This window comes from Athene noctua, chromosome 7 (assembly GCF_965140245.1).
Source record: "Athene noctua chromosome 7, bAthNoc1.hap1.1, whole genome shotgun sequence".
In the NCBI taxonomy this organism is placed as follows: Eukaryota; Metazoa; Chordata; class Aves; order Strigiformes; family Strigidae; genus Athene; species Athene noctua.
In genome coordinates, this window is record NC_134043.1 from 42696684 (window position 1) to 42719694 (window position 23011).

At 42.1% G+C, this 23011-nt stretch overlaps 1 protein-coding gene across 1 annotated transcript; it reads left to right on the forward strand.

Moving 5' to 3' along the window:
- Window positions 1-3211: 3211 nt before the first annotated feature.
- Window positions 3212-13387, forward strand: CD28 (CD28 molecule). The gene is made up of 4 exons (XM_074911196.1): window positions 3212-3281; window positions 9628-9981; window positions 10254-10372; window positions 13247-13387. Exons 1-4 carry the CDS (start codon window positions 3227-3229, stop codon window positions 13385-13387), a joined length of 669 nt encoding a protein of 222 aa, XP_074767297.1. The 5' UTR covers window positions 3212-3226.
- The last annotated feature ends 9624 nt before the right edge of the window (window positions 13388-23011 follow it).

Below are 23011 nucleotides of genomic sequence, written 5' to 3' on the forward strand. Positions count from 1 at the left end.
ATTTTGGTGACCTACTGTTCTCCTATTAGACTGGAATCTTCAGGAATAAGTGGATGATGGTATATACCAATTACTCTTTTTAATTGCCTGAGAACAGGAGTATTGGGAACAATTATGACACTATACAACTTCCAGTGATTGAAGGGAGACTCCATTTATTTTAAAATGAGTGTCTAAACTATCCTCTTAATCACAACAAATTTGGAATCTCTTTTTTTACTTTAACAGCTAAACATTTGGCTCAGGACACGGGGGTCACTGCTTCCTCATTCTTTAAGATAAAGGCAAACTGGCAGCCTGCTTGGGATTTCTTGGAACTCTTTTAAAGATATCCAGATAATCCTCTGAGAAACCGTACTAGATCATATCAGTATTTCTCTAAAACTCTGGTCATATCTCCTGTCAGTGCTTGCTTTTCTAATAGTAGGAATGAAAAGCTACAACCAAATACGTGGACTGTTATTTTATTTACATACTGTGATGAGTAAAAAGTCCAAGCCCACAGTCTAGATTCTTACGTACCCTGAAAACCTATTTACAAACCTCTCATTTACTTCTCTTGAACTGCAATTCCAGTCATTTTGTGATGGGATGAAAGCTTCTTTTTTCTCAACAAGGCCAAATTGCATTTTTAGCTCTTTCAGTGCTCTCACAGCTCTAGCTCCACTGAAATTATACTGTTAGTCTGGATTTCCATTGCTGTGACAGCAAGCAGAGCCTGCCTGCCAGCGTACAGACAGACTCAACAGACTGAAATCTGAATGGAAAATGGGGTAAGAATAGGAGTGAATGGTGCCTGAATTAGTGTTACTGCAGAACACCCTTGATAATGCTCAAGGTATAGCAGAAGAGATACTTAAATGCAAAAATAACAAAAACTTAAGAGTGAGGGCATATCAGGGGACATTTTCAATTTTGGTTTTTTTTTTTCCTAAATAAACTTTTATGTGGTTTGTCCTAAGTGCAAGACAGCTCGCTGAAAGCCATAATATCTTTTTCGCTACCCTCACAATAACTTTGGCAACAGAAAAAGACCATAGATGTGAAGTGACAAAGTCAGGTATCTAAGTGATTGGAAATGAACAGTTTAAATTAGAGCAAGAGCTGCAACTTGGAGAAGGAAAGGAGCCATACCCTCTGGAACACAGTGATGATGTGTACTTTTTTAAAATCCTAGAAAACCAAGAAGTGCAGATGAGCCAAGAGCTATTTTGGGAGGGAAAAAAAAAATAAAAAATCCTTACTTACTCCAGGGATCAAAGAGGAAACCATTAGGCAAAACCAAAATCATGACCTTTCCAGAGGTTCTGGAAAGGGCAATACTGGTACCACTGTTTGTCAGCACAGAGGGAAATGATACATCACAGGTTGGTCTCTAGGGCCACAGTGGATAATTTCTCAGTGGCTCCTCTTCCCTCTCCTCTATTCCACCAACCCAGTACCTGTTTGCAATAAGTTCCTTGGTCTGTCCTTACCATGGGAGAGGCAGACGAGGAGCAATAAGGGATGGAAGAGAATAAATGTTCATGGCCACACTGAAGACAGTGCACACTGTTCCATCTTGGTTTTTGTTAGTGGCAGTGGCTCGCTCTCAACAATATACTCTGCTAATTCTGTGATGAGGTGGGAATGTACCCCCTGTGCATTTCCAGTCCACATCCCAAATACAGAAAGCATTTGACAGCCAGGATGCAGAAGTGTGCAGCAGGCTTGATAAATGGGTAGGCTCAGTTACCTGGCAACAGTGGCTTTCATCTCCAAGACAGGGCAGTTCAGCAAAAAGTTACTAAATTTTGTAACTTTGTTGAGGGATTCTCCCTTCAGTTTAAGCTGAGACTATTTCATTGATAACTGCAGGTACACTCATATGGTTTCAGGATATTTATCTAGAAACCACAAAAGGAGGCTAAGAAAGAGAGAATCTGACGTCTTTCTCCTTTTTATTTTTTAAGTACAAGGAAATCCCAAAACTTTCCGTATTGCAGGAAATTTACACTGATTACAAAACAAAATAAAATTGTTAGAATTCCTAGACTGCAAATGGATGTCTCAGCTAAAGCTTCTCTTTGATTGCATATGTAATTTCTGATAAAACATGGCCTAAAGACCTCAGATACTGAGGGAAAAGGCAGAACTACTCATGGCTCTTCATCCCTTTCTACAACAGCCCAATTTTCTTGAATGTCTTCCTGCTAAACACCTCCCCTTTTCTCTCAAATCACAGATAATGATAGACACTGATACAGTTAAATAGTTCTACTCTGATGGACAAAAGTCAATAGTTAATAACCAGAGTTCCTGGCAGTTAGAAATGCCATTAACTGGCTCTCACGATCCTGCTGTTTCAAGGGGAGAGGTGACACTGAGCTTGCAGAGCAAAGAAGAGTGCGCATTTACCAGGTGAGATGAAGACAAAAACCTTCTTCAATAAGAAGACTTCCAGTGAAAGCACTAATTGAGAAGTGTGCTTGCTGCATGCTCCTTTTATTTAGATGTCAATTGGATTACAGTTGCGCTCATTTGTAACTTGGGATTTTTTTCAAAAAGGGAAGGTGTACTAGATCACAATTTCATGCGTTGCTTGGTCTGCATTTATTAGGTGGCAAGCAGATGCAGAAAAATGAAAATGAACAAACCTAGATTATCTACTGCCAAAATACATCAGTGTTCTCAGGGGCTGGGAGGACAGGCAGAAGCAGCCGGCAGGCTGAGAGAGGAAGGTTTCTGCTCCTAGGAGAGAGGAGAGATGGAGGTTCCCGAGCACACAACTTCCTGAGGGGCCAGGTTTAGCCACCAGGAACTTGGAAGATGCTGTTTGCTTCTCCCACGGGGAACAGCGTACATCTATTCTGGTGGAGAAACAGTGCTGCAGCCCTAGGGAAGTCCATTTGGGAAGCCCCAGACACAAGCACACATCGTGCAAAACAGCGACCAGAGTCCCTATTTTTGAAAGGCAGGTTTCCACTGACTTTTAGGCGTTACTGAGCTTTGCAGAGGCAACTTCCTAAGGCTCAAGTCATCAAACAATTTAACTTCCTGTTCAAGCCTTGCCATTACAGTGGTTTCACCCGCCTGTGCATCATGTGCTGCGGAGGGAGGAGGAGAGAAGTGTGAGCAAGCGAGTGTGCAGCCTGGCCCCGCAGGGAAGGAAGGCTGGTACCACCCTGGGAGAGGTGGCAGTGCCTGCAGGGGGTGGGGACAAGGCAGCGGGCCCACCATCAGCACCATGCTCCCGGGGATCCTCGTGGTGCTCTGCTTCATCCCCACTGCTGATGTAACAGGTAACAACCCCCCGCCATTTCAGTCCTTTCCACTATTTTTCCTCACTTTGAGCATTAGGGGGGGGAGAAGGTCTAGTATGGCTTTGAATTAATCTTGCACAAATTATTCTGTGTTTGGATGAATGGGGAGAGAGAGAGCATGCTGCTAAGACTGCACAAGGATCAACTTGATGTAACTTAGAGGCTGATTTTTTTTTCCAGCCACAGGTAGCCCTCTAAGATAAGACCCAAGAGCTTTCATTTAATTTGACTTCTCTTTAGATGCATTTGGAAACTGCATGCATAGATAAGGGAGGGTTTATTTCACCTTCCACCTGGGCTTTACAAATTTTGCCCACAAGTGCCTTCTTGGGGGGCACAGGGACTGAGCAGACCTGGTGCCAGTGCCTGCCTTGGGGCAGCCTCTCAACCACCCCAAGGTCCCCTGTGCAACTCCAGGTCCCACCATGGCCTGGCTGGGTGTGATGGACTGCAGGGCTGAGCCCGCCCGCATCCTCACAGCACTAGCAAATAAAGGGACCAAAAGCAGAGCTGCTTACTGAGCTCAAAGACGGGAGGACGGGAATTGCCGAGTTTCTGATTTTTGCATTGTTTAGTAGTTTATTAATACTTACTAGATATCTAGCTTCTTTGTGAAAAGATCTTCAACAACAAAAAATATCCATTTGTGATTTTGAAATCCTGAGTCTTTCTGAATCTTTCTGAACCTTCAGTTGTGGCTGAGGGTATTTTTTCTTAGTGTTGCCTTGCTGATGGACTGTTTGTACGTTGAGAGTTAACACATCTTTCCAAAGGGTACATCAAAATGCAAAGCAGTGCAAGGGATGATGGCTTTTGCTAACGTAATCTGGAGACAGATAATTTTTCAAACCACTGGCCTGTAAACTGTTGTTATTGGGTCTTCTCCATTAAATATCAGTGTTTTGTATTTTACAGGGAAGTTACAGATAGGAACAAAAATCTGTTTTCCAAGACAAAACTTTTAACGTATAGAACATCTTTATAGAGTTGCTTTTTCTTATACGAGAGATACAACTGAATCTATTTTTTCCTTATTTCTGCCTTGCTTTTCTATAACTCTTTTCCTCAGAGAAGGCATTGTAATTTGCATAACACCATGATCTACATTTCTTTAAGAGGTCATAGGCTTTTTCTTCCTTGTCCTTTTCCCATGTTTATAATTATGTGTTTGCAGTATCATAATTATTTCCACAGCGGGCCCCTGGGTTGTCAGAGAAGACACTGATTCCAGGAGGGGATAAGTATCAGCAGTGGGTTAACAGTTTTAAAAACATTTCCATGAGGTGTGAACAGCTTTTAAGCAACTCTTTTGAATTGCAACAAAATAAAATATAGTGTGTGGTTACCAGACACCGGGGTGATGCCCTGACTCTATAAACATTTATACACTTGCTTTGCATGAAGAACTCGAGTTTCTCCAATAGCATCACTGAGACTGTTCAACTTCTTGAAGAGAAGCACATGAGGTCACTTGCTTCTCAGGGCTCTCATCTTTTTCCCATACCTTTTCTCCACCTCTTCATTTCAATTGAGATGATTGATCCTTAGTACATGGAAAACATTAAGGCAGGTCAAAACCCTGCAGGACTTCTTCCAGCCATAAAGTGTATTATATGCCTCAGGTATTTTGTTTTGGGGAAGACAACAGAATTTGTCCCATTCTGCTGTCGTTAGACTGTACCAGTGAGTGGTGCAGGTTGAGTCTGAATCAGAAGGGACTTAAAAGAACAGTTTGTTCTTTTTCAGAAACACTAACATTTACAAAGTTTGTCTTCCTCCCCATTTTGTTGACTAAATAATTACCTTGCTATGGTCTGTCAGAGAGGCAGCTAGATCAAGTTGCCAGTCCCGTGTATGTATGAAATAAGTAATGTAAAACAGGTTCCCACTACAGCGTACCGCAAATGACCTCATCTTTTTACTGCCTGCATAACCTTCTGGCTTATGGTCGCTAGGTGTTAAAATCAACCTCTAACCCACCAAGGTTACCCGAATGCAGAAGATGTATGAGGCGAGGTTAGCTGAGATTAGGATGACATCAACAAATTCTCATTAAAAAAACAAACAAAAAACAAACAAACAAAAAACAAAAAACAAAAACAAAACAAAAAAAATTGACAAGAAAACCGCCTGTGCTCAGAATGGCTTTGATTAAAAGCGAAGAGTGTCACCTGGGCTTTATGTAGTACTATGCTTCCTCCAGTACTCGCACCAAAGTAGGAAAGATGAGCGGAAAGCAAGTCTATAACGGCTGGAAGGGGCAGATCCCTCCAGCTGCACATAGGTCACAGAGCTGGGTGACCTAAAACCAAAGTAGAAGAGGAAGACCCTTGTACCTAGGAAAGAAGAGTAAGGGTAATTTGAACAACAGACCAGCAGCAGCAAAAACGGAATAGCTTTGTTTATAACATAGCTGTGTGTCTGTCTATTTGTGGATTAAATAAAGTCCTTTCAGGTTTTCCCCTATCCTCCCAGGGACTTGTGAGCCATTTCTTTACTGTGCTTATAGAAATCGCAATTTATCCCAGATTCCTTGCTCTGGCAAATAGCTCCTTGAAGTCAACTGGCATGGAAAAGAAAGAGAGCAAAGTACAAAATATTTTTAGCAGAATATTTTTTCCAATAGCTGATGATGATTCATGGAAAGTTCTGGAAAAAAAAACCTCAAAATAGTTATTTTCCGTACTTTGTCGTCTCTATTTCACTTTCTTGGCAAATAAGAAAGCAAGAAAAAAAAAAAACTTCAATGCAGTTTTGCTTGCAGCAGGGGTCCACAATTAGAAAGTCAGTATTTTATGGATATTATATATGGATGGCATTTTTTTTCATGATGCAAAAAAACCTCACATACAATTATAACAAATGTCTACCATGACAAATAAGGTATAAAAAAGCTTAACAAACATTTAGAGATCTTCTACACCATTGCATATAAATCCTAAGATCCTAAGAAAGCTTGCAGCTTGTGCACACTGACTTAAATCATTTTACATTTTTAGACTTCACAGCTTTTTGCAACTGTAGACAATGATTTTTCATAACTGCCATTTTCTTGGCTGGGTAAGGCCAAGATATAGATATTTATTACTACGCGGCATGACTGAACACAGCTCTGGAAATGGCAATCATAACCCTGTTTAGGGGAAAGTATACACTAGTGGAAACACATACTAAATGTTTCAGAGTTTCACCATTTTAACAAACCCAAAGTGACACTTAGGAGAACTGTCTCTGGGAAGGCAAAAATGGCTTCAGCCCATGTTTGCTCAGAATGGGCCAGATACTACTAAGGATACAATCAAATCCTATTCAGATCACAAGCGAAGTAAGGGATGGTTGGCCTTATTCCATTTTCCCTGTGAAACTAATATATTTTGTCATGGTTGACTTTCTTCAATTCAAAATAATCCAAGCCCAGAGAAGGAGGATGACAGCAGGGCCTGTCTAACATGCCTGAGGGGTAAGCCTGCCTTGCCCCTGCTGGCATTGCTGCCCAACTAACTATTTCCTATGAACGAAACCCAAAAGATCTCCTTCAATCAATTTAGATTTGAACTAGTAGAGCCACGTTATGAAAACAGATTTGGGTGCTCAGCTTAAATCATGTAGGAGAAGTCTTGGTTTATCCACAAATAAACTTTTTCCCACTGCTCAGCCACCCTGCATTGTGTCAGCAGCAGCATGGGGCTGGGTTATCGTCACCCAGCTGCATGCCAAGGCAAACGGACTAGACCATAAATCCAAGAGGTGGAAATAGATTGAAGGAACTTATTTTTTTAGGTGAGTGTATCAAAAGACACTGGCTGCCAGTTAGCACAGTATCATGGCAGGGACAAAAATGGTCCAAAGTTGTAGTTAAATAGTGGAGCTCAAGGCATGAAGCTATGTATTAAACATCAGGAATCCAGATTAATTGACAACAACAAAAGGTGGGGATAAGCCATTGGGGTCTGAAGGTGAGTCTAAATAACATTTGCAGGTGGTCCCACAGTGATGAGATTTTCAGTGTTCTTTGTCTTTCCTCTGGCCATAGCAAAAATCTCATCAGACTGAGCACTAAACATCCATTAGTTTTCTCTAAGTACCTGCAGTGAAAAACAGGCAAGCATTTTTCTGAAGTGTAATGCGTTTGCAAGTGTCTGTGCTAGGATACCTATTTTGGTTGTCAACTCCAAGACAGAAAAGGTCTCTTCTGAAGGTGTATTCAGTCCCGGTGACAATCTGGCATGTAGTGGTGGGCACTACTGCTGTGCAAATCAGAAGATTAGCTCTGTCTCGAGTGAGATGTGTAGAATTCTGCTGTGCTAAAGGTAGAGCAATTCTACCGCAGACTTGCGCATTGCCACTTAGGCCAAAGGTCAATTTTGTGGGCAACAAAAATATGATTAAATACTTTGTCTAAAGGGGTGGAGTCCACACCTCACCCCTTACTAGAATGCCTTATAAGCCTATGTGAGAGCTTTTGTCGGAAAATGCTGATTCGATGAAACTGCAATATTTTGCTGAAATGTCTTCATTTCAATGAAAATTCACCACAGGCAGCACTTCATGTAGAAACCTGCCTTGTCTGTTATCAATCTGCCACTCAATTCCAGGATTACAAGATCTGTGTCTACTTCTGCTGGAAAGCCTGGAAATGCTCAACCTTCATCAAAACAAAAAATGTCACAATGTTTGGGTTCCCTGCAAACATGGGATTTCAGAGCCGTGATGAGCTCTGCTCCACCCCCCATGCTGTGTTGAACAGAGACACAAGGAGGATGCACTACATGTTTCTTTGCTAAAGATGAGGCAGTAGAGCATTCCCCCATGTCTTCCTGCTCTCATGAGAAGAAAAGACTGGTAAACAAGACTTTCAGTGTGAAAACTAACAACTTCTGCAGTTTTGTGGGTTGGGCTGGTAACTGGAGAACCTGCTAGCTGTGGGTTGTTTTTATTGCCCACACCCTACCACTAGTCCTGGCCATCTCATGCATCTCTTTGTGTTGACTTTACTCCCTGGATCATGTTCTTCCCAAAGGAGTATCCTACTCAAGAGGCTGGGGTACTCCATCTTCTTGTGCAGGTGTGAGCACACTAAATGTAGTCATTTGGTCCTAAATATTGTTAAACACAGTGAACTACTTGTTTTCTGGGCATTTGGGAGCTGTCCTCCTTCCCATTCCATTTCAACTACTAGCCTGTTTTATGTCTCAGCACATGGATTAAGTAGAAATAATATAGATTTTGCAGCAGATTTTGAGGACGAGACGGTTGTCATTTTTACAACCACAGCAATTCTCAGGGATCTATAAAAGGCTACTAAAACCTCATATGAGTTGAGCTTGCATGAAGACTTATGCAATCATATACACACACAAAAGGGCTGTCTTTAGTTCTGGCAAGTTCTTAGCTTAAAAGCCCAAACTCCCTTCCTCTTTCTTACGAGTAAGTAAGTAAGTAGGGCCTCATTTGATGATGATGATTTTTCTTGGAAGAAGTTGTCTTTCTGCATAGTCCTTACAGTGTTTCATGATTTGGCAGATTGTAGCACAGAGGTCTACGTGTCAGAAAACATTTCCTGTTTATGTATCAGTCTGGTCAATCCAAATTGAATTATACTTTCATGTGACATGTTTTTTTGCAGGCCATTCAAGTGCTAAGTGCCAGTGCAGCATCAAATTAGTCAGCTCCTGAGTCCTTTGAGAGATTAAGAATCTCCTGCAGCTGCTAGCTAGAGAAATTACTTATTTTACATTAAAATGATAGCAGTTCATGTTTTTAGCGCTTATTATCCAAGGTCCAAACCCTTGAAATGGTCAGCAAATTCCATGTGCAAACTCTTCAAGTCTGTCCTTGGATTAAAAAGCAAATGTATAAATAATATCCTCTTACCTGACTGCTAAACTAAGCATTTAATTCACAGTATTTTCACTCCATAATGTCCCCAGGAAAACTGCTTGCTAAGGAAATGATAGACTAAGGTGGCCTCATATATATACATACACACACACACAGACGCAAAGTAGCCTTCTGAGCCCTGGCGTTATATCTTAATCACATGGACTACTTTCTGCACTAGTGTTCTGACTCTGAAGAAAAACGCTCTTGACCTCACAGTCTCCCCTAGTGACTGTGTAATTATTTATATAGAGGGGGTTTCCTGCAAGAAGAGCTTCTGTGAGAAACTGCTTCTGCAGCTTGGTGGTTATGTACTCCCTAGTAGGGGGTGTCAGCAGAGGAGAGGAGATATGGAGAAGAATTGCACGGGAGGATGTGTGGTTCTGAAGTCTCATACTGTATTTTATAAACAAGTGTTTTTCTCACTTTCTCCCCTCCCTTCTAGAAAACAAGATTTTAGTGGCTCAGCGTCCTTTGCTCATTGTAGCTAACAAAACTGCAACTCTAGTCTGCAACTACACATACAATGGAACGGGGAAGGAATTTCGAGCTTCCCTGCACAAAGGAACAGACAGTGCAGTTGAAGTTTGCTTTATTTCATGGAACATGACCAAAATTAGCAGTAATTCAAATAAAGAATTTAACTGCCAGGGGATTCACGATAAGGACAAAGTCATCTTCAATCTTTGGAATATGAATGCCAACCAAACTGACATCTACTTCTGCAAAATCGAGGCCATGTATCCACCCCCATATGTCTACAATGAGAAGAGCAACGGAACGGTCATTCACGTGAAAGGTAAGCTGGAAATTCCCTGTAGGCCAGGCCTATCCTCCTTCTACACATTCCCTACATGATGGCCTGAGGCAGTTTGTTTCCTTCACAAAAAAAAGAAAAGAAAAGAAAACTTGGGTTGTCTGGTAAAACTACATTCCTGCTCCTGATGCCCTGAAGCAGACATCTTAAAATGATGATTAATATAGATGGTGCATTGGAACGAGGAGTAAATAAGCAGAGATTGAGGTTTTTGCTTTCATGTATTAAAGTTTTCTTTGTTCTTTTCCTTAAAGAGACACCCATTCAAACACAAGAGCCTCAGTCTGCAGCTCCTTTGTGGATTATGGTGGCAGTGACTGGAGTTCTTGCTTTCTACAGTATGCTAATAACTGCAGTTTTTATTAACTACTGGGTAAGAAACTATTGTTTTTCCTTTTCTCTGTATGCTCTTTGTCCCCCGTTCATTTCTGAGGCCGTGTTTACCCCTCACTTCAGTATATATGCACACCCATGCTATGCCTCAAAAGAATTGAAACACCAGATACTCTCCAGGTGGGCAGGCAGGACCCTGCAGTGAAGTCCTAAAGCACATTGTAATGCCACAGTGTTGGCAGTGCCCTGCAGCAACACCAAGACACTGTCTCTAGCTCTGCCAATTGTCCCCGTCAGGGAAATCTAGCACTACAAGCATTCCTGGCAAACCCCCTTGAGACTACACTGACAGAAGGAGCTCAGCTAACAGTAAAACAATCTTTAGGGAACCCTCAGTTGCCCTAAGACCATCTGCACTGATGACTTGTGCCTATCCAGCAGTTCCCTCGAGTACCCACTATTTCTGGCAGCTTGACTGCAAGGGAATAGGAGCACCAGGATCCCATCAGTCCCTCATCTACCTCTGTACATTAACCCTAAGAAAGCTGAGACAGTCTTATGGCTTGTTGTTTTTGCTTTCTAATCTCTCTGGAGAGTTGGCTGGCCGAGGTCACATCCAGTTCTTCCTGCTGGAGTAACAGAGTGAGGTGTGATGCAGAGGCAGCAGGACAACTTTCTAGGCAATTCTTAGGATTGTGATCTCCCAGAGCTGATTTACACTACTTATTCCATGTGGGAAAGACTTGAATATTGACCATAGAGAACTCTGTTCCTTGTACTCTGCCTTTTCCCTGTATCTTTGTCATTAAATAGCAATTTTCAACACATTACGAGGTAGCCTTTATGAAGGGCCCAGAGTCCATGATAGGTTAAATGTTGCATGTATACAGAAAGCCACTCTGGCTGCTAGCTAAAGCTTGAGATCTGTTAAGTGTTTCACAAAAATACACTTGCTCAATATATGGCTAGTTCTAACAGAAAACAATCAGAAGGAGCATTGCCATAAGGAAACACAAAGTCAGGTTAAGTGGTCCTTCTTTGTGCTTTATTGTAGAAGCTGACTCCTAGGAGAGCTGAGAGGATTAAGGCAAACAGCTGCTGGTGTTACAGTGCTGTGCTACAGTGGCTGTGCCCTGATGAGATAGTGTAGCTTCAGATCCATCATTTGCAATCTGAACCATTTTCTCTCTCCTGTATTCATTTGGTACCTAATGGCTACACACTTTGCTACTAACATGTCTGCTCCCAGCAGGAGTGACAAGGCTGCATTGCAATGTGTGCTGTTTGCTGCATCAGTTTTTACCTGCTGCTATCACTGCTGGTGGTGCTTCGCTGATAATATGTACTCTTGAGTGTGGATGTATTTAGCGTTGCTGAATGTAAATACAGCTGCCTGGAAGACATGGTGAATTATAGAAAAAGATCCTAAAATACGATAGTTGACAGCCACAGCAAGCCTGTTTTGCTTGAATTCCTGAAAGCAGCTAAAGATTTGTTCATACAGTTTTGCCTTCCCTGGAGAAAAACTGCTGTCGTCTCCAGAAGTAGCAGTCTTTGATCCTGTAACAGTCAGCATTCACTCACACTAGCACAATGTCCTTCTGTCATGCAAAATTACCTCTTAGGTGAATTAAAAATCCTATATTTTGGAGATGAACACATACTGGTACAGCTTTTGTATCCAATAATTTACAGGCATTGCATGGCTTAAGCACTATGTAACTTACTTTCAACACCTGGAATATATATAACATGGGTATAAAAAAAGCATAAAAGGTTTCATAGTAACTGCCCCACTCTGCATGTACAGCATAATTCAGCCATCACATTTGCAAACCTCCTCCAGTTCCACAACATCACAAGTATATTGCAGCATATGCAAATATTTATGTATGTAGGAAAGAAATTTCAGTAAAAAGGAGATCGCAAAAGAAGGTATGATCAGTATTAAGGAAAAAGCATGGGAGCACTTTACCTAGTCCCTGATCAATAAAGCCTTAAGCTATGCAAAAACACCAACCTTGTGTGCAATCTGCAGCAGTCAGAGGTTCAAAATGCTGCTGTAGCCACAAACTTCCTCTGTGATTATTTCACCTGTCTTCTGCTACTCTTATTTCTGAAAGAGACGAATCCCGCCTTGTCTCACAGGGGAATTATAAGGCAAGTATAAGGAATTCAACAATAGAAATGAGATTTTTAAGGCCCGGATAGCAAGACAGATAAAAGATTAACATCAGCTCTGATTCTTTTGCCCCTTGAAGGAAGGCTCAGAACAACATACACATTGTGTGTTACTACTGTACGTGGTGGGTAAACCGTGATACACATAGCTGGGGCTGATTTTTCCTGCTCTTACTCTGTTTGAGTTAAGCTAATTTCTTTTTTCATCCTAATAAATGAGGACAGCCTTCACTGCTCAGACTGTATGGCTTCTGCTGAGTCATTCCACAGCTGAGAATTGATGGTGAGAGCTAGCAGCTCGTATCCTGGGTTTGCAGCATTCCTTTACCCAGAGAACTAATACTGTAAATCTCTCAGCAGATAAACTGGAGACTTACACTCAGGTTTGGCAAATTCCATAGATTATTTTATGAGAACATGTGTTCTAATTCTTTTGTAAATGTATTTAAACCTGAGGCTGCTTTATAAATATGCCTGCTTCCCTGAACCAGGACCTAGGGCCACAACTGTCAGTAGTTAATATGGGAGTTGGGTGAGACAATTTGTTAATTCAAAGAAGGAAAAATTAATCAAATACATTATTAACTTGTCTCAGGTCTTATTAACAGTCAAAACCCCTTAGCTCAGAAGATGCCTGTTCCCTTTCTTCTTCTCCCTTTTTGAACGTTTGCCCCAGGCGGGGCAGACTAATTGCAGAAATGTTTTCACACTTCTCTTCAAACTTGTTCCACAGCAAAAATCCAAAAAGAGCATGTACCATCAGAGTGACTACATGAACATGACTCCCCGGCATCCACCATACCAAAAGAACAAGGGTTACCCATCCTATGCACCAACACGAGACTACACTGCATATCGGTCCTGGCAGCCGTGATACCCACCAGCTGGCCCACCAGTAGCCTCATGGGCTTCTAGGCAGTCACTCGCTCTTGGACATGGAAGGACAGCCTCTCATTTTCTCATCATGTTTGTTGTTATTCATCATGGATGCCTACACCATAGCAAGTATTGGCTAAACTTTGGTATTTTACTAAAACAAGAAAACAAACATAAAAAGTGGGGGCGGGGCGGGGCGGGGGGGGGGGGGGGCAGGGAGTATAAAAGGATTGTTCTCCATGATGGCTGAAAATGAGGTACAACTTGTGTTGAGAGTTGTCAGTGGGTGAGATAGAAAGATGGCATCAGACCTCAGAGCTGGTCTTCTCCTAACACTTGTTTTGCTCAGCTGTTGGGACAATCAGAACTTCTGACCTTTACAAATAACTGCTGCCTTAGATTTAACCCTTAATTTGCTTTCCTGTATGTCTAATCCTCAGAAACCCCTGTTGCTGTTAAATATGGCAAAATGTAAAAAAAAAAGTATTTTCTTCCCTACAAGACCGGCGCACAGTTTGAAGTTCAAAACACGTGATTTAAAGAAAGAGGGAAAAGTCAGCCTGAAGGCATCCAAGCTATTAGGCTGTGGCACAAATGGGCTGCCAGGACAAATCAAGCTGATACTGATAGAAAACTGCTAAACCTTCAACATGTGAGTCCTTAAGTTGGACACTTTGTATATATTCGTAAGGCCATTTGAAGTCATGACCAAGCAACTCCACAGAATAAGAAAGTAATCAACCCGAAGACAAAATCAAGACAAGTGGAAGAGGAAGATCTGTTGTCGTCATGAAGCACCCCTTGTCTGTTTTGTTTGCCTCCTGGAATGAGGCAACTCAGAGTCATATGGGAAGCATTAGAAGACACAGAGGTCAGATTTTGAGGACAGCTTTACTTTAATTTCTGAATTTTTGTTTGTGTCCAAAACACATTCTGCTGAGTCTTCCTGAAAATTCATGCACCTCTTCTGGCACCTGGTTTGCACCAGAGCTCTTTCAAAATTCTGAGTCCAGTTATGGGCAACTAAACATCACTTGAAATTTTTTTCCATAAGTTACCCAATTTTTGGGTTGTGAGAGGGTCCTTTGTTCCCACTACTGTGAATAGGACCTGCAAGTGCTCAGCCACCTGCAAGGACTGCTCTGGGTATTTGTATCAAGGAACTTTGTGTTGACTGGAGGTTTTTATCTGTTCTTCAGGAATGCTCCATGCTGGAGTAGGACAATGTGTTCAGCAAAACTTGCTTCATTCCTTCAATTAAGCATGTTTACATCAACAAGACATCCTAAACTGTAATTGGGGTTGTCTTGGCATAAAATCCCTTTTCATACTGAGGAGATGAGGTTTATTTTATAGGGACTACTGAATAAACAATTACATGAAAAACAAATCCATATTCCCACCTTGAAATAAAACCGGGATTGTACATTTACTTTCCTCCAAGTTGGGATAAGAAGATTCTTTCTCTCTTTGAAGGGACATGACAAAAGCAGAGATGTGCAAGTGTGGCAACAATCTACTTTGACATCTTAACCAAAGAAAAAAGCTTTGGCACTTCCAAATTGGAAGTTTTATTTCATTTTGCTGACTTGACCCCAAAGCATTCATTCTGAGCGATGTCATCATGAACCATGTTCCTGGAGGGTGCTGTGCTACCTCTGGGCAGTGGTGAGGTACCTGCTGTCCACCCATCCAGGTCTGCAGAGCAGGGTGCAGAGCCCCCAGGGGCAATGGCAAGCAAGGCCCGAGCACCCACTGCCATGAGGCAGTGCTGTACATTTGGCAGGGGACTGTGGTCTTGGACCCAGCACATCCCAAGAGCTTTACTCTGGGTCCATTCAGTAAACCCAAAATCTTCCGACTGGGTTGACAAAAGGTCTGTCTATTTGTTCTCCTTTACCCTCACCACATGCACAAACCCCCCAAGGCTGACATTTTTACACATTCATTTTTTTACCCTCTTTTCCTGAAGAGCCCCTTACTGCACTTCTGCGCTACAACCGAGGCAGCAAGGAGCATGTGCAGGGGGTGGAGGGGAGGGAGCTAGGAGGAGCCATGGCAGTGCCTGCATGGGCCCAGCTTGGCCCTCCTTGCTGGCACTGACTGGAGGGGTGCTAATGCCTTGCCACCTCCCTCCTCACTTGTTGGGGAGAAGTGGATCATCCTGTGCCGGGGGCATCCGGCCACTCCTGGTAGAGTGCAGCGGGCTGGGCACAGTCCTCCGTCAGGGTATGGCACTGTCTCACCATGTTTCATGCCATCTATCAGTGCTGTCATTGCACAACAGGACATTAACAAGTGCTCTGATGACAATGCGCAGTGAAAAAATCACATCTAGTGCAAATGCAAGGTGAGATGTCAAAAGAGTATCAAAAGCATAAAACAGGGTAAATGTTCTTTGTTTAAACTGCATATATGTTTTTTTTAGATATAGATGTATCTATTTCATTATATCTATATTCCTTAGAGTTTTATTATATTTTTTGCAATCCCCTTTTAAAATTATTAAATAGATACCATAAATTAAATCCTGAATAAATGCATTGGGCTTGAGGCTAGTCAGAGGAAAGTATTACTTTCTAAAGCAAATGTTGGTATAATTTGCTTTCCTTTCCCCTAACACTTTTGTAATTTCCATATTTAAAACATACTGATAGCTCCCAGGACATGATACTAGAAAGTAAGTCCTGGAACATCTGGAACAATTATTAATTCATTTCACTGACCAAAAAGAAAGAGAGATACAGAGAAACATCCTAAATATTTAATGAAAAAATTAGGAGAACCAGGACAGGAGAGGCCCAGCACGGTGTTAAAATGGACATCACTATTATATTAAAGCACTGTAGGGACATGAATTACAGACTGCTGGAGATGAGACACCGGCAAATACATTTATCTGCCACTGTAAGGGAATAAAAGAAAGTGTTTGCAGAGAAGCAAGCCAGTTAAGCCTGGAGTCTGGCTCTGCATATGTGGATTAGCATATATGACAAACTGAGCAATCCTAATTTATTCCATCTGGTTTTAGGCAACGCATAACATGCCAGGACAGCCCTGGCCCTTCCTAGCCCTGCCTTTGCGGTCTATATGCTGTTTATGGGATGATGTAAAGAGAAACCTCCCTGTGTTGCTGCTCTGAACTTGGAAACAGGACCTCATGGAGGGCAGTGAGAGATCTGTAGGGTGTCTGCCTTGTACACAGGTCTTAATTCAAACGCAACTATAATCCTGCTGAACAGTGATTTAAGTTATTGGCCTCCTTTCCCCCACTTTTGGATCTCTGTGTCAAACGAACATCTGATCTGAAGTCATCGTAGCTGAAAGGCAATCGACATATGTTGCAAGGGGTCAACCAAGGGTTGTGCAGCTCTGGCCCCCTGCATGCTGGTTCCTGTTCTGCACGTTTCCAGCACAGCATGAAACAACAGCCTGGCTCGTCTAGGCTTCCAGACACCAAGCCCCTAGGAGATGAATGCCAAGGAGGTAGCCTGTGTTACCTTTGCAGTATTTCGAAACTTCACCATTGGGGTTGTCAGGTTCGCTAAAGCCAAAAGTCTTGGACATTCCTTCTAGTTTGAATCCCCCAAATCCCAGTATCCTCCTCCTGTATCAGATTTTTCAGAATGCCTCTTCTTTCTTCTGCAGCTATAAACATAACCCTGCGTGTCTGTCAAACAATATCACATCTTCCTTTTTTGCATATCATCTCTTTTACTTTCATTTCTATGCCAGACTCAGCAGTTCAGGAACCCATCCAGTTTGTTAATCTCTAACACCATTGTGCAGCCTTCCACATGCACTCCTGACTACTTATTTGCTTGACAAAGGCTGTCTTGTATGCCACATTCCTCTTCAGTTTGGGGGAAGGAGTTGCCATAGGAGATTGGAGCCATGTGGTGATTGGATAGGTACTTGTTTTCTGTTTGAAGGATTTGGGGTCTTTCGTCCCTTTGATTTTTCCCTTCATCTTAGATTTTCAGTCATGCCAAACAACCACGTGGGAATCCCACACACCAGGTGCTTCCCACAGTGCATTTAATTTCTGTACGTTTCATTTCCTGCCCATAGCAGGCTTTTGGCAATTGCCAAGTTCATTATGGCTGTAGCTGACAGCAGAAGCAACTTTGGCTACTGATGGTATGTTTGATACTAATAAATAACATGGTACAAAAAGCTTGAGTTTTAGGAGCACATGAGCAAAGGCTTCAGTGCTAAAGATCAAATCTTTCCGCTTTCAGCAAGGCTTTTGCTGTGTGACTGGAAAATACTTTATTCAAGATGAATCACAGACCAAGACATAATTTTGTTAGTCACTCACACTAACCGGAAAACAGGTTAGGGTAATGAGTACAACACATCAGCTTTGTCAAGGTCTTATGAAGAGTGGGAAAGGCTGAAAACAGCACTAGGCAGTAATTTGTAGCCAAAGTCAGTGTCTGTAAGTGGCTGTGAGAGGGAAACGTTACTAGCTGCTTATCTTGATGCAAATGGATTGTTCTTCACAATTAGGTGCTTTTGTTAGAGCATCACATTACAGTACATTACTATTCCAGCCTCAAGGGCATGCAGATAGTCTGATGTGGCCAATTTGGCTGCCGAAGTGTGAGGAGGCTGCCAATTTCATACAAACCCATTTGCAAAGAGACAAAAATTTGAATGGTCTCAAATTCATGGTGTGGGCTTTGGTTTTTGTTTTTTTTTTTTTTTTGTTTTTTTGTTTTTTTTTACCGGATCTCCAGGATCAAGTGGCTGGTGCTTACTTTTTCTTATTTTTTTTATAATAAAAACGAAACATAACTTTATTTTCAGGACCCATGAACTTACCAGGGCACTTCAGTTCTGGGGATCTGGCTTCATCTCATTCTTCTGACCATTGAAATGACCAGGAATTTTCAAATGCCACAGTTTTCCTAGCCATTATATCATTATGTAGCCACATCATTCTTCCTTTTCCTCAATGGAAATTATTCCTTTAGGGGAACTATTCTGGATCAGGTTGAAATGTTCTCATGGGCTGGAACAACTTTAGTTTTTCAGGCAGGAAAGATTACTCCCTAACCAGCAAAAACAAAGATGCAAACAAGCAATTTGTAACAGTACAGTTCTGTGGAAATTAACATAGTGGTTTCAATCTGGTAGGAGGATCAAATGGCCTTTTTACAAAATCCGTTTGTTCTAAAATAAAGAAGCTTAAGAAATTACATACTAAAGTACCTTAAAAGAAAAGAGATCAGGTTGCAAAATTAAGAAATCAAAGGCAGGAAATGCCAGAAGGAAGCTTTCCTATCCAGCCTCTCTTCTGCCCCCTTGTGTGACCGGAGTGGCTCTTTAATTACAGTTGTATTTTTTTCCCTGCCTGCAAGGACTTCGCCTTCTAATCTGAGCATGCACTGCTAAGAGATGCTGATCCCTCCCTCGCAGCAAGCGCAGGGTTGCAGGAAGAGGCTCCAGGTCCGCCAGAGTAGGCGCTCCGTTGGCGACACAGAGTCTGAGTGACGTCTCAAGCCCCCCATGTGGGGGGCTGTGGCAGGACACAACCATGAATCAGGCTAACGTAGATAACAGCTAAGTTAATGCCCGACAGCCTTGTCAGTGCCCCATTAAATCAGATCACTCTGTTGTGAGTCAGAATGAACTAATTTTCCTGCTATGCTTGCTGCCTGTGACAGCCTCTGGGCTACTTTAATCTTCAAGCACCAGTAGTCAAGATGAGAGCTGGTTTTTTTTTTGTTTTTGTTTTTTTTTTTTTGGTTTTTTTTTTTTTCCTCATGAAAATGATCAAGTAGTCTGCTTGCATTTCTTTCTGGGGTTCGCAGCCTTCCCCAACCAAATCAGAACTGTCTGGAGAAAGGAAATTGTTTCTCTGTTTGCATAGCTCATCAGCTCCTGATGCACAGGGACAGAGGCTGAAGTCCAGGGTGCAATGTCGCCTTTGGGAGCATTATCCCATGTAGCTCTTTCTCTCATTAGCAGAATGCTGAAGTAATGCCAATGTTTTGTCTTAACAACAACAAAGTATGAGACTATGAAGATACAGAATTGGGGAGCAGGGGAATAACCTCTCTCCCCGCTGTAGACACATCAAGTTGACACTACGTTCAAATCCAGCCCTGTGATGGAGCAATCCACTAAGGATGGGAGAAACAAAAAGGGTTAAAGGAGAAACCACTCCAAAACCACTTCAGTGAAACTCTGGAACAGTCCCTCAGGGAATGGAAATGAACAAACCAGCTGCAGGATGCACTACACAAAACAGACTTCTGCCTCTCCCTGGCCATATACTAGAAATAACGGTATTAAAACCCCTAAGTCCTTCTTGCCTTAAGAAATACTTTTTACTGCATAGGCTGCTATGCATCAGTGAGAAACTAGCTGCATTGGTAGGGAAAGCCAGGTTAGGTCCTGTGCATGGACTTGGCCACACTGTTGAGTCCCAGGAAACTCTTGAGATGAAAGCAGCAACTTCTATTCGAAGGGCAATGGTCAAGCAAACCACAGCAGAATGGAACGGCAGGATGGATGAATGGCTGACTGCAGGAAAAGTGGAGTTAAGTGACTCCAGTGCTTGTCTCCAGCAACTAGAGAAATGCGTTACTTTGGACTGTAGCTCCAGTGAGTTTCCTCCAATAAAAGCAGCCCTTGGAAGGATGAAGGTTTTGTGGTTATTTCCTGAGATTTAAGTCAAAATAACCATGCATATACACTCAACCAAAAAAAATTTTAAAATTAGCTTTATTTCTGCCTTTTCTTCTTTCTCAACGAAAGGATTTCTTACTTACAAATCCTACATTTAACCTGCAGTATAAGGTTTTAAAATCAGAGTATTCCTTTCTTGTTACTTTTTTTTTTTTTTTTTTTTTTTTTAAGGCGTTTCTGTTGGAGTTCTGCAATCTGAATTCAAACCACTGAGGCAGAGAAGCAAAATGAGGACCGGGGTATAGGCAGAGGATATATGTACTGCAGCTCAGCACTGCATGACAGTACCCACACACTGTGAAAGATAGCAGGCACAAAATTTCAGAGTTCAAAGAGTCCATAGGTTACATGAGCAACTTGGTGAAGAAATGTCAGTTAGAAATGAGCAGCAGAAAACAGCTCTGTTTTCCTATTGCTGTGGCTTTGCTTGGTGACGATGACATACAAAGATTAAGTCTAACTGCATGAGCTCCAGTTGTTTATCTCCTTTATTATCATCGCCAGTAAGTGAAGGAGATGTGTGGGTGTCACCTGCAAAAAAAGAAGTTGCATTTCTGAGAGAAAAACATTTGCAGATCAGAGAAGGCGAATGGTCTTGTTTAATTTATGCATATCCATTTTCCTTCCCGTCACTAATCTGCACCACTGAATTTAGTCTCCTGGATTTCCTTAGCTTTATTATGCTGAGAGAGAGAGAGACAGAAAGACTTGAGCAATATCAAGTACCCAGAATCACTGCAGATCACTGAGGTAATTTATAAATCTCTAAGATAGCCTTGCTCCCAGGGCATGGAGTTTGATTTTACCTCCCCTCTCCTCCCATCTACTGAACTGTGGGGATCTGCAACAATAAAAACTATTTGCTGTGTAACCAGTTTACAGAAGAACATTTTGTTCAGGCTCCTATTGAAAGATGCTTGGAAGCCTTGGGTTACCACCCATGACACAAGTGTTGGCATCCATGTAGAAGATATAGAAGATGTGTTTCTTCTATGCTTGCATGTTTGTGTCTGTGACAGAGTGAATCTCTGCACACAGTTATACACTGCTTGATGCATACATTGCAAAAAAATCACTATTTTAAGATTTGAAACAAAGGCATCTACTGCATTGGAACTACTGAGGGATACTTTGTGCACGGACATGCAAACAATTGTACTAACATAGATGCAAGCTTTTGTCTTTTCTCTACGTCATTATGTATATATGTACAAATAAAATAAATTTAAAAATCCAGTGAGCATATATCTTGGATTCCACATCAAGCACAGTATGCTCATTGGGTCTAAGATATCTTTAGATTAATGGTGTTTGACTTGGCTGTGTGCTGACTTCCCTGGGTCAACTCACCAGCCTCTGAGATATAAGAAGTATCAGAAAAATGAAAAATTATAAATTCAGACTATTTGTATTTAAAAATGTGACTTTTCTCCTCCTCTAAATTTGCTATAATTTGCTCTAGCCCTGGATTTGAGATACATTAATATGATTCTCCCTTTTATCACTAAGCACAGTGAGAACACTGATGACCATCCCTTTTTGACTACAGATCAGAGTGGATTTCCCGTGTCTCTGCTACAACTGTTCTAATTATCAAGCAGGAGTGCATGTTGCACTATTCTTGTGCCCCAGCTACAGCCCAAGCAAACCAAGGACCTGACTAATCCTTCTTACCCAAGTGCAAAATATGACATTCACCTCTTCCACTAAACAGACCTCTTTACAAAAATTAAACTCACTTGTTCTCGACAGCTGCCATAATGAATGCTTGCTCAATAATGATTAATTCCTTGTTCTTGAAAACAACAAGATCTTGTGCCCGTTTACTGAGGCGAGGAATTCAGCTGATGTTAGTACCATTAGCTGCGTGAGGAAGTTGCACATCTGTGCAACTTGCTGTGGGAGTGTCTTCTTCCCTCATGTAAATGCTGGGTTGCAGTCTGGGTGAACAAACTAACATTTAGCACTTTTGACTAGGGGACAGCACAAGAAAAATATCAGAACCAAAGATCTGTGAAGTCTGAGGCAGTCCAGTGCTACCTCTTATTGAACAGCATGAGCAGTAGCAGCTGAGTATCATTATCAGATTGGAGTGAGGTCACGCTGTAATCTCTCCATGTTTAGGATCTCAGACACATAGATTGCACAGCAAAACACTAAAGGATCCAGGGCAGGGGAGAAATACAGGGAAGCAACAGGTTTAACTTGCTAAAGGCAAACAGTTTTAGTGCTGGGAACAGGAAACCAAGAGACGGTGCAAAGGATTTTGCGGGTGTTGGAAGGGCCACCACCGTAGTTACTGTGCATATCTGGGTGACTCATCACTGTGAACGCTGGCTTGCACTCAAACGTCCCTCCTCTCTCCGCTGGAGCCACCGGGCTCATCCTGCCTGGCCTCTCCATGCTTCTCCTCTGCTCAGGTATCATCTGGAAAGCGCTTGGGCTGGCACAGTACTGGGCTAGAAGATGTGCTTGTGACATATACAGACTATACATGTGACACACACACAGGAGTGATATGCTCGTCCTTGCTCGAGGAGATTAAAAATGAAAAAAAACAATGGGAAAGCAGAGGCATGGTGCTCAGGCACACATATGAAGCTCAGCAGTTGTAAGGGCAGAAAGAACAACTGGACCATTCTTAGCACTGGTTGTAAACTCCAGCCGTGACACGTGCATCTTGTGGGGAACCTTCTGCTTCACAGGAACAAGAGGAACTAGTGGCTTGAGCCAGAAAATGTCCAGTCTGATCACAGCTGCAGTTTCACTTCTGCCCTTCTGCAATAGCTCAGAACTTCCAGCTGGGCTTCCCAGACACAAGCTGCAGAGCACAATGGCTGCTTTTATAGTCCATGCATTTCCCCCATCCTCCCTCACCTTGCACCACAGCAACGCCAGCACGTCTGTCTATGTGTCCTTCATG